At 36.8% G+C, this 22,443-nt stretch overlaps 1 protein-coding gene across 1 annotated transcript in view; it reads right to left on the bottom strand.

Annotated features, from left to right (window-relative positions):
* The window catches only part of LOC149548451 (retinal-binding protein), a 103,117-nt gene that overhangs the window by 74,561 nt on the left and 6,113 nt on the right, over nucleotides 1–22,443 (bottom strand). Inside the window, exons 2-3 of the mRNA XM_089792519.1 lie at nucleotides 817–944; nucleotides 349–481 (exon numbers count right to left, since the gene is read on the bottom strand). Coding sequence (XP_089648645.1) covers nucleotides 349–481; nucleotides 817–944 — 261 coding nt within the window. The remainder of the gene's footprint in view (nucleotides 1–348; nucleotides 482–816; nucleotides 945–22,443) is intronic.

Below are 22,443 nucleotides of genomic sequence, written 5' to 3' on the forward strand. Positions count from 1 at the left end.
CTTGTTCATGGTTAAGGTCTAATTGTGTACATTGTGGATGCAAATTTCATCTGAAACTGTCTTGTGCCTGGACTATAAGCAGTAAGAATATTGAGATGGCTGTCGAAACCAACGTTTGCGGTCTACCATATGGCATAGACTGAGAAATCTTGGAAATGGTTATTTTTCAACAAAAGAAAATCTAAAAAACTCAAACACATATTACATAAGATCATTCTACAACTGAACACACAGCTATTCTCTATTTACCAGTAACAAAAGCTTCTCTATATGAAATGGTTCTACCTAGATAAGCATTACTAGCCAACAAAAGACAATGCCTACTATTGCATTTGACAGAAAGCATACTCATATTAAAAATCCTCTCAGTGTTTTCGGCTTGGAATGACTGTAAACTCTTCAAAATGTTTTTTACTTCAGTGTCAAATCTTTCCACAGTGGTAACAATAGCCATATCTGCTGGATGCTCTGGTGCCTGCAGCTGGAAACCAACACAGAAGTGAAGCTTAAGTATTTAATTGCTTGTTGGTTTATTTCACCAAGCTCCACAAACACACATACAAGAACCCTTCTCCCTGAGATGCATCAATGGTGATCATCAGAGTACCCCACACACATAAAACTGAAGTTTAAATAACAATTTATGACCTCAAATGACGTATATTAAGTAACAATATGATACAAAACACAGTTTCACAAAATGAAATTTAGTAGGTTTGTGCAATTTATAACTTACAAACCAAAAAGCTAGCCTCCACAACTATTGCTATAAAATAAATTGCAAAACTAAAAATAAATTTCACTTTCATTTCTCACCTTTGTTGGCAAATGTGCTTTGTCAAGTGAAAACAATATTTCCTCAATATATTCCCGATTCTTCCACAAATTTTCATCAATTTTATGAGGTGGATTGCATTCAATTTCAGATACCATTAACTGCTCCCCTGGTAATAAAATGAATAGTTCTAATGAGACAGGTTTTACACATTTTGAAATAATTAACTATCCTCAAAGACTGTACATACTAGCAAAATAAATTCCATTTTAATTCCTTAACAAATAGATACATCTAAAAATAGTACAACATATCTGTACCTTCCATGGATAAGTTATACATCACCCTCTAAAATATTCTGTGGTCTAAAATGCGAAGAGCATCAAGAATCTAGATCATGATAGCCATAAAAGAAACACCAAAGTGATAGGACTGGAGGCAAAAATATTAAGCTAGTTAAAAAAGAAACAATGTTGATGCATGCACATAGATTCTGCTCCATTTCCACTTGCTAGCTTGCACCTGTATGCTCTTTTTGATACTTTTAAAAGGAACACATTTAAAATATACCTTGCATAATATTTATCCATGAAAAACATATCCCTGATGAAACAAAAATATTTTGACAGGTCCTACAAACACAATTACAAATATTCAAGCCCCTAATCAAAAACAAGAGTTAAGAATATAGAACCAAATTGTTCTGATAATATGACATTATTTGGAACTAATACGTTTCAAAAAGAGCTACATTTGTTCTTTGTGCATGCTTCCTAGCCCTTGACAAGGAGGTGATTTTAAAATTTTATATCTTGTTCATTATTTATTTTGTTGATGCACCTAGGAGGCTAACATGCAAACCAAAATAAACCTCCCCAAAATGAAAAGAAACAACACACAAGAAGCCATTTCATCAGAAAATTAACTATTGCACTCATGAGAATGAGATATTACACAATGTACAAGCCCCAAAAAATATAGCTAGGTGTGATGAGGTACAGGAACAACAACTTCCAACTACCTCAACAACAAAAAATTAAATGCACATAACATTATTAAATAATGTACGACCAATGCAATTAAATGAATTTACCTATGTAAACTTGAGTTAATGTGCACAGCATAAAAGCATACATCAACACCCCCCTTAAGTTCAACTTTGGGAGATATATGCAAGAGATTCAATTAGTGAATGAAAATGCAAATATGCAATATGAGATGCATTATGTGTCCTAGAAACATCACCATATTAGGTAACATGTACAACTACACTGCAATGAAATGCAAATCCCTTACAAATGGAGAAAAGGAGAAAAAACCTATGGAAGAAAACTACTCTCCAAAAGAGAAAACAAAAAATGTTGAAAAGCAAAAACTGAATGGAAGGACTCCTCATGACACCTGTGGACTACTTCCTTCACCCCTAACAGTAATTACAACTGAAGATGTGAGGAATGTCAATGGTTACTGAAGATGTTCACAACATACATCTTTATAAGCATTGGAGTTGGCATGCAATCAGCTATCCCGAGTCTACCGGCAAAATATTTATGAATTTGAAGACCAAGGAAGTAATGCAACAAACTAAGATCAATCATATCAAAACATTCCATCAAATCTCATTATCTTCAATTATGGTTAGAGAACTCCTTGTAAGAATTAAATCATCCACATAAAGAAAAAGAATGAGAAGTTGTCCCCCGTTCCTTTGAATATAGACTATAGGTTTGGATTGACATCTACTAAATCTAGAAGCAATTAAAAAATTGTCTCTCTCATACCAAGCTTTGTGGGCTTCTTTAAGTCCATACAATTAACATCGAAGCCTACAAACGTGTGAGGGCTCTTGCACAAATCCTAGTGGCTACTCCATATAGAACTCCTCTTCAAGATCACCTTGCAGAAAGGTACTCTACACATCCATCTAATACATTGACCAACCCTAAAATGTGGCATTAGAAAGTACAAGATGAATGAAAACCACCTTGGCTATAGGAGCAAAGGTATCAAAATAGAAAATATCCTCAACCAAAGAAAAGCCCTTGGCCACAAGATGAGTCTTATACTTATTATTTATTAATAAAACCATCAAGGGAAAACTTGGTACAATGTACTCATACTGAACCAGCTTTCTTCCCTTAGAAAAAGGAACCAAGTCCCAGGTATAATTCTTCACTAAAAAGGAATTCTCCTTGGCCATAGCATTATCCCACTCAAAATACGCAAAGCGTCAGAAAACTTTTGAGGATCAGTAGAAACTACATAACTTATAAGACTAACACCTCAAATTGTGAGAATGAATACAACGTATGGCCATGGGATCACTTGCTAGAGGACCAGCTTTCTCAAGAACTACATGAGCCCATTAAGGTTGATTGAGTGCAAGTGGAGGAGGAGAAGATGGAATAATGTCAATAACTAGACCAATACCATCATCAGTAACATCATTATCAATAGCATCATCATTATCTTCCTCCTGGAAGCAAAATATCCTCAAAAAAAATTTGAAAATAATAAAGGCAAAGGCATGTGATGGAGAATCCATTGGAGTGAATCTCATTAAAATGAACATCATATCGAAAAATGTACCTCTCAAGTGACAAGATCGAACCAATAACCCTTCACATCCTCACAATAGCCAACAAAAATGAATTGCTAACTCTTCTCCTCCATTTCCTTACATCTAGTATTTGGAATGGAAGTCCATGCATCACTGTTAAATGCTCTAAAATAGGGCACCTTGGGCTTGACATGAGATCAAGCCTACCTAGGAGTCCTACTTCGCACTACCTTGCGAGGCATACAATTCCAAATGTAGTTGGCAAAATTAACAACTTTTTCCCACAATGCTAGAGTCATGGAACAACTAGACTAAAGCACTCAATTGGCCATTCCCTGTAAGATTCTATTCTTTTACTCAGCTACACCATTCTACAAAAGAAGGTATGGCACTATGTGTTGATAAAGAATACCCCAAGCATAACAAAAATCTTGAAATGCCTAATTGACATACTCTTGTGCATTGTCTGTGTAAATCTTCTAAGGGAATGTCCAAACTGCTACTCTATAAATGCACAAAAGTTCATGAAATGTCGAAGAACCCTCATCCTTGTAAATGAAAAACTACACCAATATCTACCTATAAAATTCATCAATAAAGGTAAGCACATATTTGGCCCATGAAAATGGAGTAGGGAATGACATGAGGTCACTATGCACGAGCTCAATGGGAGTCGAAGCTCATGTGGCCAAATCCTTGCCAAATGGATCTCTATGATGCTTGTCAAGAACACAACCTTGACAAACTCCATTTGAACTAGCAATCTAAGGTAGAGTAGTCACCAAATATTGTGTACACGTTAGCTAAAGATATTTGTAACTTAGGTGCCCAGATAGTTTGTGCCAAAGCAATAAGGGATGATGCTTATGAAGACTCAAATCTATCAAAGCTATACAAACCCGTTGCATGGTCAAATATGCTTGTAGCAATGACCTCATGATCGTGCATCTCTCGAATTGTCACATTATTATGAGAGAACTCAATAAGCCTTCCATCACCATGATTGCAAATCTATTAATAAAAAGCAAGTTCTGTGAAATATCAAAAATGAGTAGAACATCATTAATGCTACTATCTTGCATTTGAACTAAGCTTGTCCCAAAAAATGGAGGCTAAGAAGAATTCCCAACAACAACATGTGAAGTAGGACTATCAAAAAGAGGTTGAAGAAGATTTATAATATGAGTCATGAAATGAAAAGCACCCAAATTAAAGATCCAACTAGAACAAGTAGATGACAAAGTCATAATTAAAAGGGCTCGCCTTTTTCCCAAGAAAGAAGACTTCAGCATGGCAAGATTGTGCTTCTACGTAGCTTCCTCCAATGTTGCTAGCCTCGCAAAACAATGTGCATCAATATACCCATATTTTTCACAAAAGGAACAATTCTCCTTCTTGGACTTGGAGGAAGACTCCCTTGAGTTAATAAAAGGATTAGCCTTCTAATCATTCTTTGCCTTAGAGATGGAGGGAGGAATATCACCTAAGGACAAATCTATCTTGGGCTCCTTATTCTTATGCTTGGAAGCATGACTCAAAAAGAACATCCATCCGAATTAACTTGGTCTACCCCCTTGTCGTTTGATCAAAAAACTCCTAAAAGGAAGGCATCTTATGTTCTATAGCATCAAATGTGCATGTATGCAAATAGGTATATATAAATATATACATACATTTGTAATATCCTATTATCGAATATATGTATGCATATACACATATATACAAATATTCATATAAATAAGAATAGCTAATTATGCAACTCGACCGTCCGTGTGTGTGTGCGCGTGTGTGCGTGTGAGTGTGTGCGTGCGTGCATGCAAATCTATCAAAAAATTTAGCATCCTACATCTCACTGATGCACCTTAAGAACCCTGCCCTCACCTCATCATCCTGAATCAATGTAACTCCACCAAACCTAGGCATGTACCACTTCAGCTTCAATGCATAAGCAGCCATGTGCAAGGGAGTGTTCAGTTTGTCCCATCTCGTTGAATGATTAGCTAAATTTCCTCATTGTAGAATGTTATAGTAGGGTCCTCTTGCATAGTATCCCTCATTTTCTCAAGCATAGATTTGATGCACTCATACATCTCTCCAAGAGTAGGTACATGCCCATCCTATATTCGTTGATCTAGAAAACTAAAGCAATCATAGAGACTATATTTTTCATCATTCCAAAATACATCACTCTTCACTATCTCCTTCACCCTCTTTCCTTGCTCTATCTTGGCCTCAGCCACCCCCATTCCAAGCATTCTTCATAACCATGAGATGCAATGTCTCTTGCAACTCAAGCATTTGCTCCAAAAGAATGAAATAGGATTGATATTTGGTCTCAATTATTTTCAGGAACTCCTTTATGATGCTCTAAAAGAGTACAGGTGAAGTGTGGTAGTTGCAGAAAAACACTTGCATATCTCTCACATGGCTGACCACTCCTCTAATCTAGTCAATCTTCCCAATGTCCTTGAGCAAATTATTCATGACATGCACACAACACAAAGCCCACCAAATATGTTTGTAGGCTGCCTCCCTAAGCTTCTTTTCAACTCTACATACATGTGATGCATCTATCACTACTTTGACCACATTTTGTGGCCCAACCTCCTCAATAACATCCCTAAGGACTTCAAACGATATATAGAACAATCAACCACCTTGCGAAAATATGGGTTGTCTACACATATATCCATGATGTTGATGAGTGGACAATTCTTAATGTTTGTCCACCCATCCATAACTATGTTACATCCAAACTTTGCACAACATGCCTTCATTGCCTCCATCAAAACTTTAGCCTTGCCATAATTGTTATCCAAAATCATGGTCCTCAATTTGTGCTTACGTAGTGGCATATAAGATGGTCCTCCCCTCGCCACCATTGACAGCCTCCTTCAGATTGAGCTACATGAAATGGGATGCCATTAGCAAAGAAGAACTTCCCAATGGCATCATTTATCTAATCCTTGAGCTGCACATTGAACAAATCAGCTATCAGATTACTTTGCATCTTGAGTTTCCCCTATCCCTTTCGTAATTCAACCATAGCACTACAAGAGAATTAAGGCCCTAGGACTAACCTTGACATTGTTCCTACTCTCTAATGCAACGTACAATTAGAAACATGTGGTTGTTCGTGCATCTATTGAATAGTTTGTAATGTCCCCACTTTTACCAGGTTCTTACAGTTGGCTTGGCCAATTCATCATCGCGACCCTCATGAGCTGATAGTGGGATTTGAAGGTCTTAGTTGTGGAGTTATTAGGCTTTCCGGTGGCCTATGGTGAGTTTTGGCTCCGCTTTGAGGGACTCACTATTTATAGTAAGTCAAAAGTTGGTTCCAATGAGCTCAGTTGAGATAGAGGAGTTGAATGATGCTCTCAGTTCTTATTTCTAGCTTCTAGTTTGGGCTCCAAGAATCTTGGAGGGAGCTTCTATTTATAGTAAGTCACCCCGCCGGGTTCATTCATCATTTTTCTTCATCGGGATCCCTCCAGTGTTGTCAGATTTTGATTATGATGCTCCTTCAATCATTTTTGCAAGACGAGTGAATTATTATTATTATTCAACTAAATTTGTTGAGGTTGCAATTTTTGCTAATATTGTATGTCGGTCGCCTTCGCCTCATAGCTCGTTGGAATTGGGTTGAAAAGTTTTAAATTTCGGGCACAAGAAACAATGACCTCATGTGTCAAAATATCATGATATAGTTAAAAAGGGCATTTTTGGGAGCCAAAAGAAAATTAATAAATTATATTATGTGCCTAAGTATAAAGCAAAAAGGCTTTTGAGTGAAAGGTGGGTAGTTGAAGCTAAGTTGCACAGCAGAGATTATAAATATGGCTCCCATTACAAGAATTCATCATCCGATTCTCTATTTGCTTTTTATTGTCTCCTGTGAGGGTTTTTGAGTTTGTAAATTTTCAATCCATTGCTGAAGTATAATGGATTTGGACTGAGATTTTGGTGTCTTCTCATACTGTACTGGCTGTGGCTGACAAGAGAATTGATTGGTGTTTACCAATACTGAGGTATAGTGGACTAAATTCTGAGTTGGGCAATCTGAATTTGTAGATGTCTTCCATTCTGTAATTGTTGTTGTTGAGGATGGGAGTTTAGTGTCTATTCTGCTGCAACTTCGACCCAGATTGGGTGGTTCTTCCTTACTGCCCTTTGCTACTGTTATTGCCACCAGACAGCAAGTTTAAGGGCTGCAGTTACATCTTACAAGCATTGTTAGAAACATTTGATGGAGAACTCTGATATTTGGCATTGACAGGAGGAGTCTAGGCAGCATTAATTCTACACAGGCTGCATTTGACATTGGAGGCTGCCAACTTTGGATTGGGCAATGGAATTCTGCTGGAATTAATCTAATATCAAGGTGCAAAAAAAATTCTGATTTAATTGTCTTGTCTCTGCCCTTGCCTGTAAATGATGCAAATAGATTATTACCATTGTGATCACTGAATTGATAATTCCAATCAATTTCATCTATGATATTTGTACTAGCATTTCTATTATTCTATAAAAATATTCAATAATCATACATCTCCAAAACAAAAGAGCTACAGATTACAACAACAAAACAAATTCTTCAGCATAGTTTTGAAGTGCGCCAGCAGGGTCCTTTATGAACTTTGAAATTGATTCCTACCAAGCAAAGCAGTGGGCATTTTAACTAAAATGACTTAAGTAGCAACCCAAAGCTTGTTGAACTCAATTCTATTGTGGATAATTTCACATCCCTTAAAAAAATCACATGGATCCACACTTTTCCCTGTCCAAAAGAGGAAGTGTACAATAAATCTAGTAATGCTCCCAAGCCTTTTCATATTACAAATGTTACATCTCCATTTCCTTGTCGATCACCTGTTGGTGTTGGGGTTGTTATTCTTGTTGCAAACTGTTTGAGAGGAGACTTGGAATGATAAGAACCCCTAGGAAATTGTGTCAAAAGATCAAAGTGGAAGTCTATAGCAACTGGTGCACTAGCCATGGAACTAATTTGGCCTTCCAAATCAAACCACATGCTCATTCCCCTCAACCCCATACTCAAGGTCAGATTTTGATTGACTTGCACCATGAGATTGAAATTCCATCCCATCCTCACTCATATCATGACTAGGAGTTCATTGTGACATACCATTTCACAAAATGAAAATAAATGCAATAAGCACCTAGTTTCAGCCTACTTTAAAAAATTATAACTCTAGATTTTTTTTTAAAATAACATATTTCAAATTCTAAAACAAAATTTTAAAATTTTCAATGTTGAGGGTATTTTGCCCTCAAGATTCAACATCAAGTCTGATTTAGGAAAAAAGAAATTAAAAATGAAAAAACATTGAAACAGTAAAAAACAATTACAAAGGAAAATCAGAAAATAAAACCAAAAAAGCCCTACCTTGTGGTTGAAAAATATCTTCAAGAAGGTGTAGATTCTTTTTCCTTCTTCTTCTGCTTGCTCCTTGTTACTCTTCTTTCACTCGCACTTACTCCTTTTACTCTTTTCTCTTATTTTCATTTTTCTCTATTTTCTATAGCAAACAATGAGGAATGAGTAGAAATGAGGGCCCAAGATGGGGCCCACCAAGAATTAGGGTTCAATGAAACCCAAAACAAAATTAAAAAATTTGCACTTTTTAAAATTTATTTAGCTTGTCGTCCACCACCAAGGAACGCAAAGACGTTTATGGAATGGTCAAAGAATGCCTAAGTGTCTCCACGTTGTTCCAGGAATGTCAAGTCATCCCCACATTTTGGTGATGATTGGGTGGCATTGGGGAGATGCCCTTTCCTCATCCCCCTAGCTCAAGGATGTCCCCATCCTGGAAATGCGGGCTCTCAAGGGTTGAGATGTGTCCCTGTGTAACATTGACAAAAACAAAACAGTCGACCACACTCTTAGTGTTGGCTGATAAATTTCACTAACACCTGGCCACCAATATGTGTTATACCTCAATGAAAAGGAATTTTGCCTGCAGAAAGTGTAGATGCCTGGATTGAAAATCTCATGCAATAACTTGCTCTCCTCACTATTTGATCACCAAGCCAAGCAGTATTGCCAAAGAGCAATGACGATTTCTGATAGAAGATAATGGTACAATCAATTGTCAAACTGAAAAACCTTCAGTACAAAAAAAAATATCCTCAAAACACTCATGAAAACTCTGTTGCCAAGAAGGGGTTGCAAGATTAACTGATACCATGTTGATGCACCCAAGAGTCTGAACTGAATACCAAAATAATCTCCAAAAAAAAATGAGAAGCAACAAACAAGAAGCTATTTGACCAAACAATGAGCTATTGCATTGATGAGAATGAGATATTACACAATACACAAACTCCAAAATACGTAGCCAAGGGTAATGAGGTACAGGAACAACCTCAAACTACCTCAACCACAACAAATTAAATGCACCTAACATTATTAAATAACGTACAACTAATGCAACTAAATGATACTTCCTACGTAGACTTAAATAAATGTTCATGGCATAAACATGTACACCAACATATTTCACACGATAAATACTGCCTACGACTAATGATTAACTCAACCAGATATGCAATACAAAAATTAGAAACCACTAGTTTAAAGAATACTTTGCCTAAAGGGTGTGGATATTATGGGAAAATATAAATAGAGTATCAATGGTGCAATGTAAAGAAATATAATAAGCAGAGTACTATAAAATTGATGTGCACAACGCAATGCCTCTATTGTCTTAATACTTACACAACATGCATTAATAGCTAATTGCAGTGTCATAAATCTTGACTACAGATGGAGAACGATTTATGCTGGTATACATGGATAAGTAACACTTGTGAGTAGGAGGATATAAATATACAGGCCAACTATAGGTGAAATGATCGTCTAATGTTTCCCCAGCACACATACCATAAATCAATGGAATGCAACGTACAGTTACTATCCAAGAACAAATTCTCATGAAATGTGCACAAATTATTCTGGAGACTGATATTCATAGCCTAAACTTTTTCCTATAAACATAGATATTTATATAGCTTCATAATGCTTAGATGCAGTGTAACTGGACTACGTCCATACAGTCAACAGTTTATGCTCATAGGAATCCATATTCCTTCACAGAGAACCCATGTTGATCTGATTATAGACACACATGTATGACAATGTCATGACATGTAAACAGGTAGGAAGCAATCAGATGTCCTGGACTTTCTAAGGACTTGGAAACTTGGAGGCGACGTCCCCTTTTCAGGGTTTATTGATGATTCTATTCAGCAATTACAATATTTGGGCATTCCAATTCTTCGCCAATTATTGCTCTTTTTCAAATGAACATTTTGATGAACAGCTTGCTTGCATGTAAGGAGATGATATTTAACTTTATAGTTTCAGATTTGCTTATTATTTGGGACATTACATTTTTTCAGGGTTTCTTAATGATTTTATTCAGCACTTGCAATATTTTGAGCATTCCAGTTCCTCACCAATTTTCGCTCTTTCTCAAATAAACAGTTTGATGAACAGTTTGTCTGCTCTTTCTCAGATTTTTTTATCATTTGGGACATAACATTTATATCCATGCTTGGTTTCATTCTGAAACATACATTAGTATATTGAAAGGTCATAAAAAGCTGAAACAACAATGAACTCTAATAAATCTGCTGGTATTTACTATTAATCAATTTACAGAAATATGTCAATTGAGATTTGCTATACAAATTACATAGCCCAATGAACTTGTTTCTGACCTCACAAACGGTTACATTATTACATATATTGACCCTTTGAGGAAGCTTGGCACTTGTCTAAACCCACATTGCAACCATAGTTGAACAGAAACTGAAATACAGACTGTAACTCACTATTTTCAGCTTGAAATCTCCACAAGTGTAAATAATAATAGAACATCTACAGGTCACACAAATACTCTGATGTATTTTTTGCCATTGTCCACATCCAAATGTTAGAAGAGGAAGCCTTCAACAGAGCCAACTTGTCAACAACTCTCTACCCTATTATAGAGCATTTAGCCTTTCCTAAGCCAAATGCCCTACCGCGACCTCCAGCGTTGAAGAAAATGGTCTGAACCAAAGCAAGGAAGAACTTGACCTGCCTAGCATAAAACGCCCAACTAGTCAAACGAATAGTCTCCAGAATGAACGTACAAATCTCTGCAGAAAACTCACCCAGCACTAAGCTTTTCCAACACTAAGATAAAATTGGACTTTAACACCAGATTTTACTACCAATCACTCAGAAGAAAATGGCTTTTAGCCCATGCTTTGACAGATAATAATATACCTCAACACAAAAAACTCCAAATTCCCATTCAAAGCATCATCCAATCTCACACGTGACCCTGTTAATGCTAGATGATACTGAGAGGAGGGGCAGATGAATCAGTGTAATCACAGATCTATAAACTTTCACCAATAATTTCCACAATAACCAACATGCAATAGAAACAACAATATGGATGCAAAGTAAATCAAACATCTGCACATGCACCAAGTTAACACCAATATTTTAATGTGGAAGCCCTTGGTCAGAGGGAAAAACTACGGTGTGGGATAGTACCCACAAATCTCACTACTGCAGTAATAAGTTTTCCTTGTGAGGAGCAATTACATCCATCTAGTTAAGAGTATCTTAGCCCTGTTAAGAGCTATTACGAAGACTTGTTACGATCTACCCGGTTAGAGAATTTTGATCTCTTCTAAGAGTCATCGTGTTACAGGATTTACACTTCAAACCTGTTGGGATCCTGGTTACCCTGTTAGGAGTGACCCGGTTAATGGATTTTTCTTGTCAGCTTGTCAGTATCAACAAGTGAAAAGTGATCTGACAATTGCACTCAATGCATGACAGATCCAATGTATCCTTGATCAATGCTCTGCTCTGAACTTCTTCTAACACACTTCTGCTCGTTCATGCTGTCACCACAACAATAATACTCACCAACAATCTCTGCACATTGATCTTTCGATCCATATTTGTACTTGTCTTAAGGTGGTGGAAAAATCCTAAACATGTTACCATATAGTCGATTCCACATGTAATTTAAATTTTGTGAGCAAGTGCCATTACATAAAAATTAGTGTCATGATGTCAACCCAAAATAACTAACCAATCAAACATTTCAACTTTTAACTTTATGATTACCGGATTACTGGACCTAGAGCAAAACACTCTACCAGTTGCTTTGTTCTTCACACTGTGACCTGTTCATTACATCAAATCTTCATCTGTACTTATCTCCGATAGATTAAACTCTGGAAATAGATAGAAATGCCTCTGATGAACCTTCACTGTCAACCACACAGACTGAAACAAAAATCTGATTACCACACATCAAAAATACTTCATTTAATTGTTTGTTCACCGGTACACTGCATACTTCACAATTCTGTCAATTTGATCAATTCCTCTGTCGGTATAGCTGATCTATCACCTACTAAGTTACTGATTCGGATGCGGATTCCGAAGCGGATTCCGGAAGCGGATATAGGATGCGGGGATTTTTTTTTTTTTTTGGATGTGGATGCGGGAGGAAACATATATATATATATATATACACACACACACACATATATAAATTATAATATTAACATATGCAAAGAAATGCAAGAAATATACAAAAACAAATCATTTGATAAATCATAATATGACTATAAATCTATGATACTTAACAGTTAACTGGAACCCTTAAACAAAATTCAAGATATTTCAAAATTCATATGATATTCATATATCAATATCAATATGTGCTTGTCCAACATTAGCATTTATTCTTGACTCTTAAACAATAAGTTCAAATAGGTCATGTTCAAGATTCCAACAAAATAAAATTTAAAAACATGGTAAACGATTGAAGTCTGAAGATTCAATCAATCAGAGTCTGACTCTGAATCGTAGGGATTCTCAAGAAAATCCACATTCTCATTGTCATCTCCAACTGTTGAAAGATCATTTGAACCAAGCATGGTTCCACTTATGCTAGATGCACCACATGCCACACTATCATCATCACCGTCTCCAACTGTAACAAGATCATGAAGTGTTGCATCCAAATCTGCACACTCAGGGGCTACATCCCAAAGCTTTGTTGCCCCTTCCTTGTAATGATCATTCTTACGTGACAAAAGACGCAAGTTGGTGTGGACAAAGACCAAGTCCTCAGCTTTCTTGGAGCCTAACCGGTTGCGCTTCACCGAATGGATAGAGGAGTATGTACTCCAATTCCTTTCAGCAGCAGAAGAACTAGCAACCTATATAGTTGTCACAAAACATACAAATGAAAAGTAAATTAATTTTATAGAATGTGTAAAACACTAAATTCTACAATGCAAGTGTAAACATAAAATATTAAAACAAATTTACAAAACAAAATAAAACTTACTTGTGATAGGACTTTGATTGCAAGAGGTTGAAGATGCTTGAAAGGTTGACCATACATGTACCACCATGTGATAGCTCCCATTCTATTTTGGTCCTTTAGTGCAAATGGAGAATGCTTTAACCCCAAAGCAAACGACCCAAATTCTTCCCTCACTTTTTCATGCATTTCTTCCAATGGGAAGAGTCTTGTAAGGGCTTTGTGGCACCTCTCAACAACCTCCTCATCCACAAATGGTGCAACTCTACCCGGCATACCAACTATCTCCTCACTATAGTACCTAGGAGATAAGGCATATGCAAGTAGGTGCGATGGGGTAGTCATCTTATTCCAGCGATGGTTGATAATTGCTTGCACTTGTTTGCATAAGGCTTCACATTGTGTGGGGTCACTCTCATGTGCTTGTATAGAATGTTTTACCTTCTCAACCATGGTGTCCATGCCATCATACACATCCCCTAAGCAAGGTGTATCTGTATCAGCAAAACAAAGCATAGTCATGATGGGCTCGGTGAAATCCAATACATATGCCACACAAGCCCACCAACTCTCATTCAAGATCAAATCCCTGATCCTTTGTGCTCTTTCCGAATTTGAGATCTTCCATACACCCCATTGATGACCGATGACCATTTGACTTAATGCATCTTTCAACTTGAGGAGTCGTCTCATAACAATTGTATGAGATGCAAAATGGGTCTCAGCAACCTAAGCAAGTTAACAATATATCAATTGACAATATAATTATAAATTTTAATTTTTAACTAAATTACAAAACCATGAAACTTAGTAATTTAAAAAAATTAATTTGCCTTTAGCAACTCCAATTTGGAGTATGTTCTAAAAATGGATTGTGACATGTGGTGGTTGGTCACAAACATCTGTATGTCCTCCCCCTCTTCATATATTTTCTTCACCCAATCTACTTCAGTGCCAATCCTCTGCATGATCAAGTTAAGGGAGTGAACAGTGCATGGAGTCCAAAAAATATGGTCATACCAACTCTCAACTAAAGCACCCGCACCCCTACAATTTTTGGCATTGTCAGTGACCACCTGTACCACATTCTCACTACTCACCATCTCAATGGCCTCATAGAGAATTCTAGAGATGAATTCTAAATCCTTCACTTGCCCCTCACAATCAATGGCCTTCAAAAACATTGCCCCTTTGGGGGAAATTGCAATCACATTAATCAATGGCCAGTTTCTTGTATCCTTCCAACCATCTGACACAATAGTTAGACCCGAAGTTTTCAAAGATTTTTTGATTGGTTGAAGGTCTCTCTCTATATGTGCCCTCTCTTGTTGCAATAAAGTCGTACACACCTTTTCATAGCCCGGGCTTGTGTAGTCAGCTAGTGATTCTTTGATTGCTGCCACCATTTCCTTCCAATATGGTGATCTCACCAAGTTGAAAGAAAGCCCATTCGCATAGAGGCAACGTGCAATAGCTTCATCAACGCGGTCTCTTGCCCCCATTTTAAATGCGGTGTCCAATGGGCCTCTTTTGCGGGTTGAAATTTCCACTTCTTCCTCATCCTCTCTTGGCACAGGTACCTGCAAGAATGGGTGTTGGGAGGATGCAATTGGTTCAGTGGGTGTTTGTGGCTTGCTCTTTGAGGAAGGACCTTGATAGTAGCTTTTTTTTTATCTATTGATCAATGCATCAGCAGCTTCTTGTTCTCTTACAAATGAAAGTATTTCCGCACTAGTCATCCCAGTACCATTTTTGACTTTGCACATTCCAAATCCTTTGCCAGCAAGACCCATAAAATGAAGCTTCACTCGGGAATATGAGCTATTTAAAGGTTTTCCTCTGTTACTTTGACAATAATTGCACTTCCAATAGTATGAGCCACCTCCTCAAACCTGTGATATCCGTGTTGTATGTCTCCACAACGGAGAACCTACATCAATTTTGAAATTATTAGTCCTTTCCCCTCCTTGGCCCCCCACTAAACTTTGACTAGCACTACCACCGTGATCCATTCTTGCCTAGTTTTTTGCAACCTATTTTATAAGAAAATAAATAAATTTTAATTAGTTCCTAGCAACTATGATCATCAATGATCATGCATACAAGTGGAAAGAAGTGAGAAAAATTACTAAAATAGATACCCAAAGTTGCTTCTACATATCTTTCAAAAAAAAAAATTAGAAAAAAAACTTTAAAAAAATCTTCAAGAATTAGAAAAAATTCGTCAAAAACTCAAAAAAAATCATCTAAATACTCAAGAAAAGGATTGATCACTTACCTTGAATGGTTTGAACTTCTTTGAGAAAGCTATCTCTCCCTCTTCGATCAATCCTCTTCGAAAATTCTGAACTTAGCTTCACAATGAAGGAGTGGTTGTAGGTGCAAACAAAGTTCTAAAATGACTCTTGTGAATGCTTCTATGTTGACTTCTAGGGTCGTTTTAGGGTTTCATAGTGAAAAAACACTTTAAAAATGCTTTTCACCACATGTTGTAAGTGAATAAATCATATTTTATTGTTTTAGGGCGTTTAGCCGGCCTTGGGCTCGTGGATGCGCCCGGATGCACTGTGGGTGCTGGCCGGAAGCCAGCCGTAGGCATCCTGGCGCATCACGCATCCGTCCGCATCAGATGCAGAAGCCAAGCCACATACAGATGAATCAGTATCTGAGATCACCTAGAGAACATCTTACACTAGAATGATGATCTACCCAATCTAACTCCAACAATCCCCCCAATTGCATCATTATCATCCCAATAGACCCATGCCAATCATAATATAAACTTTCAGCCTCGACAATTATCTTCCTACAATCTTCACCAAAATTTCAAATAAGACTTCAAAAAAATGAACTCCCAATCACACCTGTCATCCTCAATCAAACCTTCAATCCTCTACACTCAACCTGAGAATCTGAATAAATATCACTATAATGATCAAGAAGGATCTTTCACTACCACGACCAATCTTTTTTGAGGCAGTTTTCATCTTCAAAAAAGTTGAGATGAACCAAGTTTAATATCACAAATCCCTAAACGTTTTGTTAACTACTAGGGTTGTCGTTGCACCAAAAATTGACCTGTCAATGCCCATTACAACCACTAGACTTATAGAGGACACAAGAGGTTGGTAAACAATGTCATGAATCCAGCAAGGGGCACTAGCCCATTGCCAACACATTGCAACATACAAACAAAAAAATAATCTACCTTCTCCAAATTTGCTCTCCAAACCTTCTTTTATAATCTTTCTATAAACTTCCAGGAAAACACAAAATAAAATTACTTTATAATTAAAACAAGCCTTATTACTCCAAAAAGCTAAGTTACTAATTTGAGTTTGGCACATGGCTATGGCAATTTTTCTCCTTGAGTGTGGGTATGGGTAAATGGACCACTCTGTGTGTGTGTGTGTGTGTGTGTGTGTGTGTGTGTGTGTGTGTGTGTTCATATTTGTACATATGCAGATATATACATACATTTTTATTTTTTAATACACATATACATACAATATATCAATATTTGTGTATGTGTTCAAACCAGAGATCCCAAAATCACCACGATTAGGCGATTTTACGATTCGATTCAACCTTGACGAGTTTTGGCAACTCAGTAACTCAGATCGGCGATTAATCACCAGAAATCGCCTAACTCTGCAATTCATTTGATTCAAGCAAAGATCGCCATAAATCGCTGCCATGAATCGGGATTCTAAAACTGCATATAAAAAAATCAAACTTCATTTCACCCAAGTTGGGATGCGAGATTAAAATGACATGTGCAAACAGTATTTTACCATGAATTTGTTACTATATAATCATCAGATGTGAATCAAAACAGTTACTGTTTACATCCAAAATTTCATACAATTTAGGTAAATTTAATCACAAGACTTGTCAACTGAGATCAACCTACAAGCATTAATTTCTACAAAGACAGAGAATGAACAACAATGCGCACAGTTACCAATGGTTAACAGTTATCCTCACTGAACCACGGATCCTCACCACCAACAAGTATTATAAATATCTTTTAATATTCAGACAAAATACATTAAGAAAATTTTAGGGTAAGATTGGGAGAGAAATCGGGAAAAGTCTCTAAATCCTCTAAACATTTTTAAACATGTGCATCTCAAAAACCTCTAGTTTGATTTAAGTTGTGAGAAATAAGTGAATGCTATTTGAAATTTTGGATTCACATTAGATGAACTATAATCAAGCAAGAGCATTGAATGGAGTATGCTATAAAGGCAAGTAAAAAATTAACGCAACATGAGAATCAGCAGCATATGCAACTAAATTGGGCGCATTCTAAATGGCTACACTTATCATTTTACGTATGTGATGGATTTATCATTTGTGTTCCTTGTTTATGTATGTTAGCTTCTATTGATGATGTTATAGTGTGTTTAAGTTATATTAAATAAAGATTGCATTGAATAAGTTTTAAATAATTAAAATCTCTATATTTCAAGGGTTTTTTCATTTAGCTGATTCCTAGCCGAGTTATAGCCGATTCACGAGTACATTTTGAGTTTTGGTTTTTTGGTTTGAACATCAAAATTACAAATATAACCATAAAAAGAATGACACTCATAAATCCATACTTGCCAATAGATAAAAAATGTAAATGGCTTGGCTTATAATATCATATTCATAATTTGCAAAAGCAATGATATTCAAGTCTCAAAATGACATTACACAATGACGAATTAAATTAATATCTGTATTAATCCTCACCAGAAGCATCAAGGTCAACATTTGGTTCAACTTCCTTCATTTGAATCACAATCCATTAGATTGTCACTCCCACTAGCTATGTGTATGTCAAGTACAAATTATGTCTCATCTATAAAGATCTAGGCAAGTTGTGCAACTATAGCATCTAAATCAGCAACCATCAAAACTAGCTAGGAGGGAAAAAATGGTGAGAATGCACACTTTCTGTTGAAAAAATGAGGTGAAATGACAAAAAAAAGGAAAGGTAGGGTAAAATTAGAGTTGGGTCGGCATTTTTAATTTTTACTCGTGGGGCTTCTTTTTGGATGCCCACAACACTGGAAACGTCAGGGTTCCCCTGGTTTTGACTCAAGTGCCCAAGTTCAAACTTGAGTGAACCCATACCCAAACCTGTACCCAAATCCACAAATCTGGTAACATTGACAAGGAGTGATTTATTCCAGCACATAAATTAATTTATCAAGATTATGACATTTAGAACTTTTTATTCTCATTCAAACAAGCTATTAAAATAAGATACTATTTAAATTATTTTAATTAATTTAGTAGCTCAATATTACACTCGAGCTACAAGAATTGCCAAAAAGCATTGGAATTGAAATCTTACTGCACTGGAGTGATATCAAGGATGAATAAAGAAAATCAAGCTCGATCGAGTGACTTAATATTAATGGACGTTCTCTCTAAATATCCCACTAAAAGTCACTTTTCCTTTGAAAAGCAACATTAAGGTCATCTAGACCAATTGAGCTCATTGCCAACATCAAACATTCCTTTTGGCACTGTTGATGGTTACCAAGAAAGTTGGAGCTAACTACAATACTGAAGTGACCAAAGATGAAAGCGTTGCACGTATCAACACTAGATTTGGAAATGTTTTTAGTTTTTTCATTTTCCAATCAACTATGCAAAACCAATCATAAGCTACCTCACCTTTTGCAATGTTAAGAGAAAACTCCCAACTGTCAAATCCAAACCACATAGCCAAACTTGTAATTCAAATCAAGACTAGCAACCAACTTCCAACTAAAATCTACACTAACTTGGGGTGATGGTTTGACATCCCAACCTCCCCTGGCACAATGCCTTATTTTTAACCCTACATCCAAGTGAGCTATACCTACATGCATACTCTTCAAAGTGGTGTGTTGTAATGTCCGTATTTTTAGCAGGTTCCTGAAGTTGGCCAGGTTAGTTCACCATCGCGACCCTCGTGAGCTGACAGTGGGATTTGAGGGTCTCAGTTGTGTGGTTATAGGCTTTCCAGTAGCCTATGGTGTGTTTTGGCTCTGTTTGAGGGACTCACTATTTATAGTAAGTAAATTTGTTGGTTCCGATGAGCTCAGTTGAGTTAGAGGAGTTGGAGGATGCTCTTGGTTTTTATTTCGGGCTTCCAATTTGAGCTCCAAAAATCTTGGAGGGAGTGTCTATTTATAGTAAGTCACCCCATCAAGTTCATTCATCATCTTTAATCATCAGGATCACTTTGGTATTGTCTGATTTTGATTCTAATGCCTCTTCAGTTGTTTGCGCAAGACAGGTGAATTATTATTATTATTCATATAAATACCTTGAGGTTGCTATTTTTGATAGCATTGTTGGTTGGTCACCTTAGTATCATAGCTCGTTGGAACGAGACGAAAAGTTTCAAATCATAGGAATAAGAAACAGTGGCCTTAAGTGTCAGAATTTTAAGTTATGGTGGAAAAGGTCATTTTCGGAGCCAAAAGCAATTAATAAATCAGATTATAATGGCACTTTATTATATTTTAATATCGTGTGTGGAAGCTTCTTAAGTGAAGTTCATTTGGAAAACTTTGTGCCATTTGGAGATTATAAATATGAGCACATTTGATGAGTAAAGCATCCAATTATTTGATTATCTTATTTTGCTCTTGTTGTCTTTGTGACATTTCTGAGTCTGAAGTTTGTGCCCTTGCTAAAGTATAAGGGTTTGGGATCTACAGCTGAAGTACTGTAGATTTAATTTTGAGAATCCACAGCTGAGGTATTGTAGACTTTTGAGTTTTATTATTGTCTCCTCTTTCTGTATTAACTGTGGCTGAGGAGCATATATACAATTGAATATTATAATTTCTCTCTTGCTAGACGAGGGTTTAGACTGCAGATTGGAGTTTGTTTTGGGCAGCATTTGCAAGGGCGGAGTGTGAATGCCAGATTGAAATTGGACCCGACGGCTTTCAATTTGACTTTGCAATTACATTCTATGGCAAAGACCAAGTTCTTATTTTGTAAAGTTCGGTTTATATTACATAGTTTGAAAGTAAACAGGCTGGCTTCAAATTCTAATTTATAATCAACCAACAATTAAATTCCCTTTTCATTATATTGCTATATGGTTTGTTGATGAATGAATTCAAAGGCTGGTGTGAATCATTTCAGAATTGTTTATTGGCGTTTGATATTTATTTATGCAAAACTAAGGCCAAAATTAAGTAAATTTGTGATCAATGTGTTGTACATCCTAATATTGTGTTTGCAAAATTAAGACATCATAGATTCAGTAGTAATTGGGATGCTTGCCAACTATTTGAAAAAATGTCAAACCATCAAAATGTGAAAAAAATTGATGCTTGATTTAGCTATAACCAGACAGGGTTACTAAAGTGGTATCAGAGCAAATTTCCTGCCAGCTTGCAGGAATTGGTCTCAGTTTTTATTTTGTTCAGTGCTGACTTTGAAAATTTTCAGATGTGATTCCTAGAGTGACTAGCACTTTATTTTTTCCAGCTATGGACAAACATAGGATTGGCAGTTCTAGAAGTCAATGGAGTAATGAAAAAGTTAGTGTAAAAATAAATGCCTTGCAGGAGAGTTTGGAGAAACTAAAGCTTTGTCAACAGAGGTTGGCAGAGAGCTTGTCAGATCCCGTGACAGTTGAGAGGGCAGCAAGGTATATGGTTTCCACCTTTAGAAGTCTGACATCGAGATTGCAAGGAAGGAAGCTTGAGTTTTCCCCGACAGGTGTCCATGATGCTGATGTACCTATATTTAGTACAACACCTGTTAGCCCCATCCGCAGTGTTGATGATGGACTCATTTCATAGAGATTAGTAGATGTGTTAGTACCCTTGGTGGATAGCAGCATTGAGCTTCAGCAGGTTGAGGCTTCCAGAGTTGTTGCAGCTAATACAGAGACAATTGATGCAATTGTTACTACTGACACTTCTGGCTCTCTCGAGGAGGGGGTTATTATTGGAGATTTGTATGTGAGTTATCATAGTGCTACTCCAGTACAGGAGGCAGTTGTTACCTCAGGTGAGACCAATGCATGTATGGAGTCACCGAGCTATGATGTTGGTAATTTGTATGTTACAGTGGAGTCAGTAGATGTGGGTTCGTGCTCTAGTGTTATTGATTTAAAACTTGATGTTGAGTCATGTGTGTAGTATCAGGTGTCAGCAGTTGAGGCTTTATTAAGAGATGTGGATGCAGATACTATGAGTTGCATCAGGTATGATATCCCTTATTAGATATTGGGTGATGACTCTAAGGAGGTTTTTGATGAGTCCCAAGATCAATGTTTACATGATCTTACATTTGAGGTGGAAGTTGAGACATGCAAGGAGATTGATATTGCGAGGGCTTCCATTTCTTTGGATGAGGAGTTGTGCGAGGGTGATGGCACATGTATGAGTGATCTTGTGGTGGGCAGTTCTGATTCAGTTTCCTATCACAATGCAATTAGTAAGACAGAGAGATTGCGTAGGAGTCAAAGGTTACAAAGGCATCATGTGACCAGTCAGTTGAAGGCGAGTGATAGTGACATTTCTTCAACTCTTGGGCATCATGATGTTGTCCGTCAAATGCTAGCTACGTCTAGTTGGGGTGCTACTATGTCTAATGAGCACGGTGATAATACTCTTTCTCTAGCAGAGGTTCATGCACTTCGAGAGGCTATTGAAATCTTGAAGCATAATTACTCGCATCTAATTGTTGACTGGGATTACCTTTTGGAGTGGGGTAGCACCTGT

Source organism: Cupressus sempervirens, chromosome 7 (assembly GCF_028749045.1).
Source record: "Cupressus sempervirens isolate cs-2001-9-10 chromosome 7, ASM2874904v1, whole genome shotgun sequence".
NCBI classification, from domain to species: domain Eukaryota; kingdom Viridiplantae; phylum Streptophyta; class Pinopsida; order Cupressales; family Cupressaceae; genus Cupressus; species Cupressus sempervirens.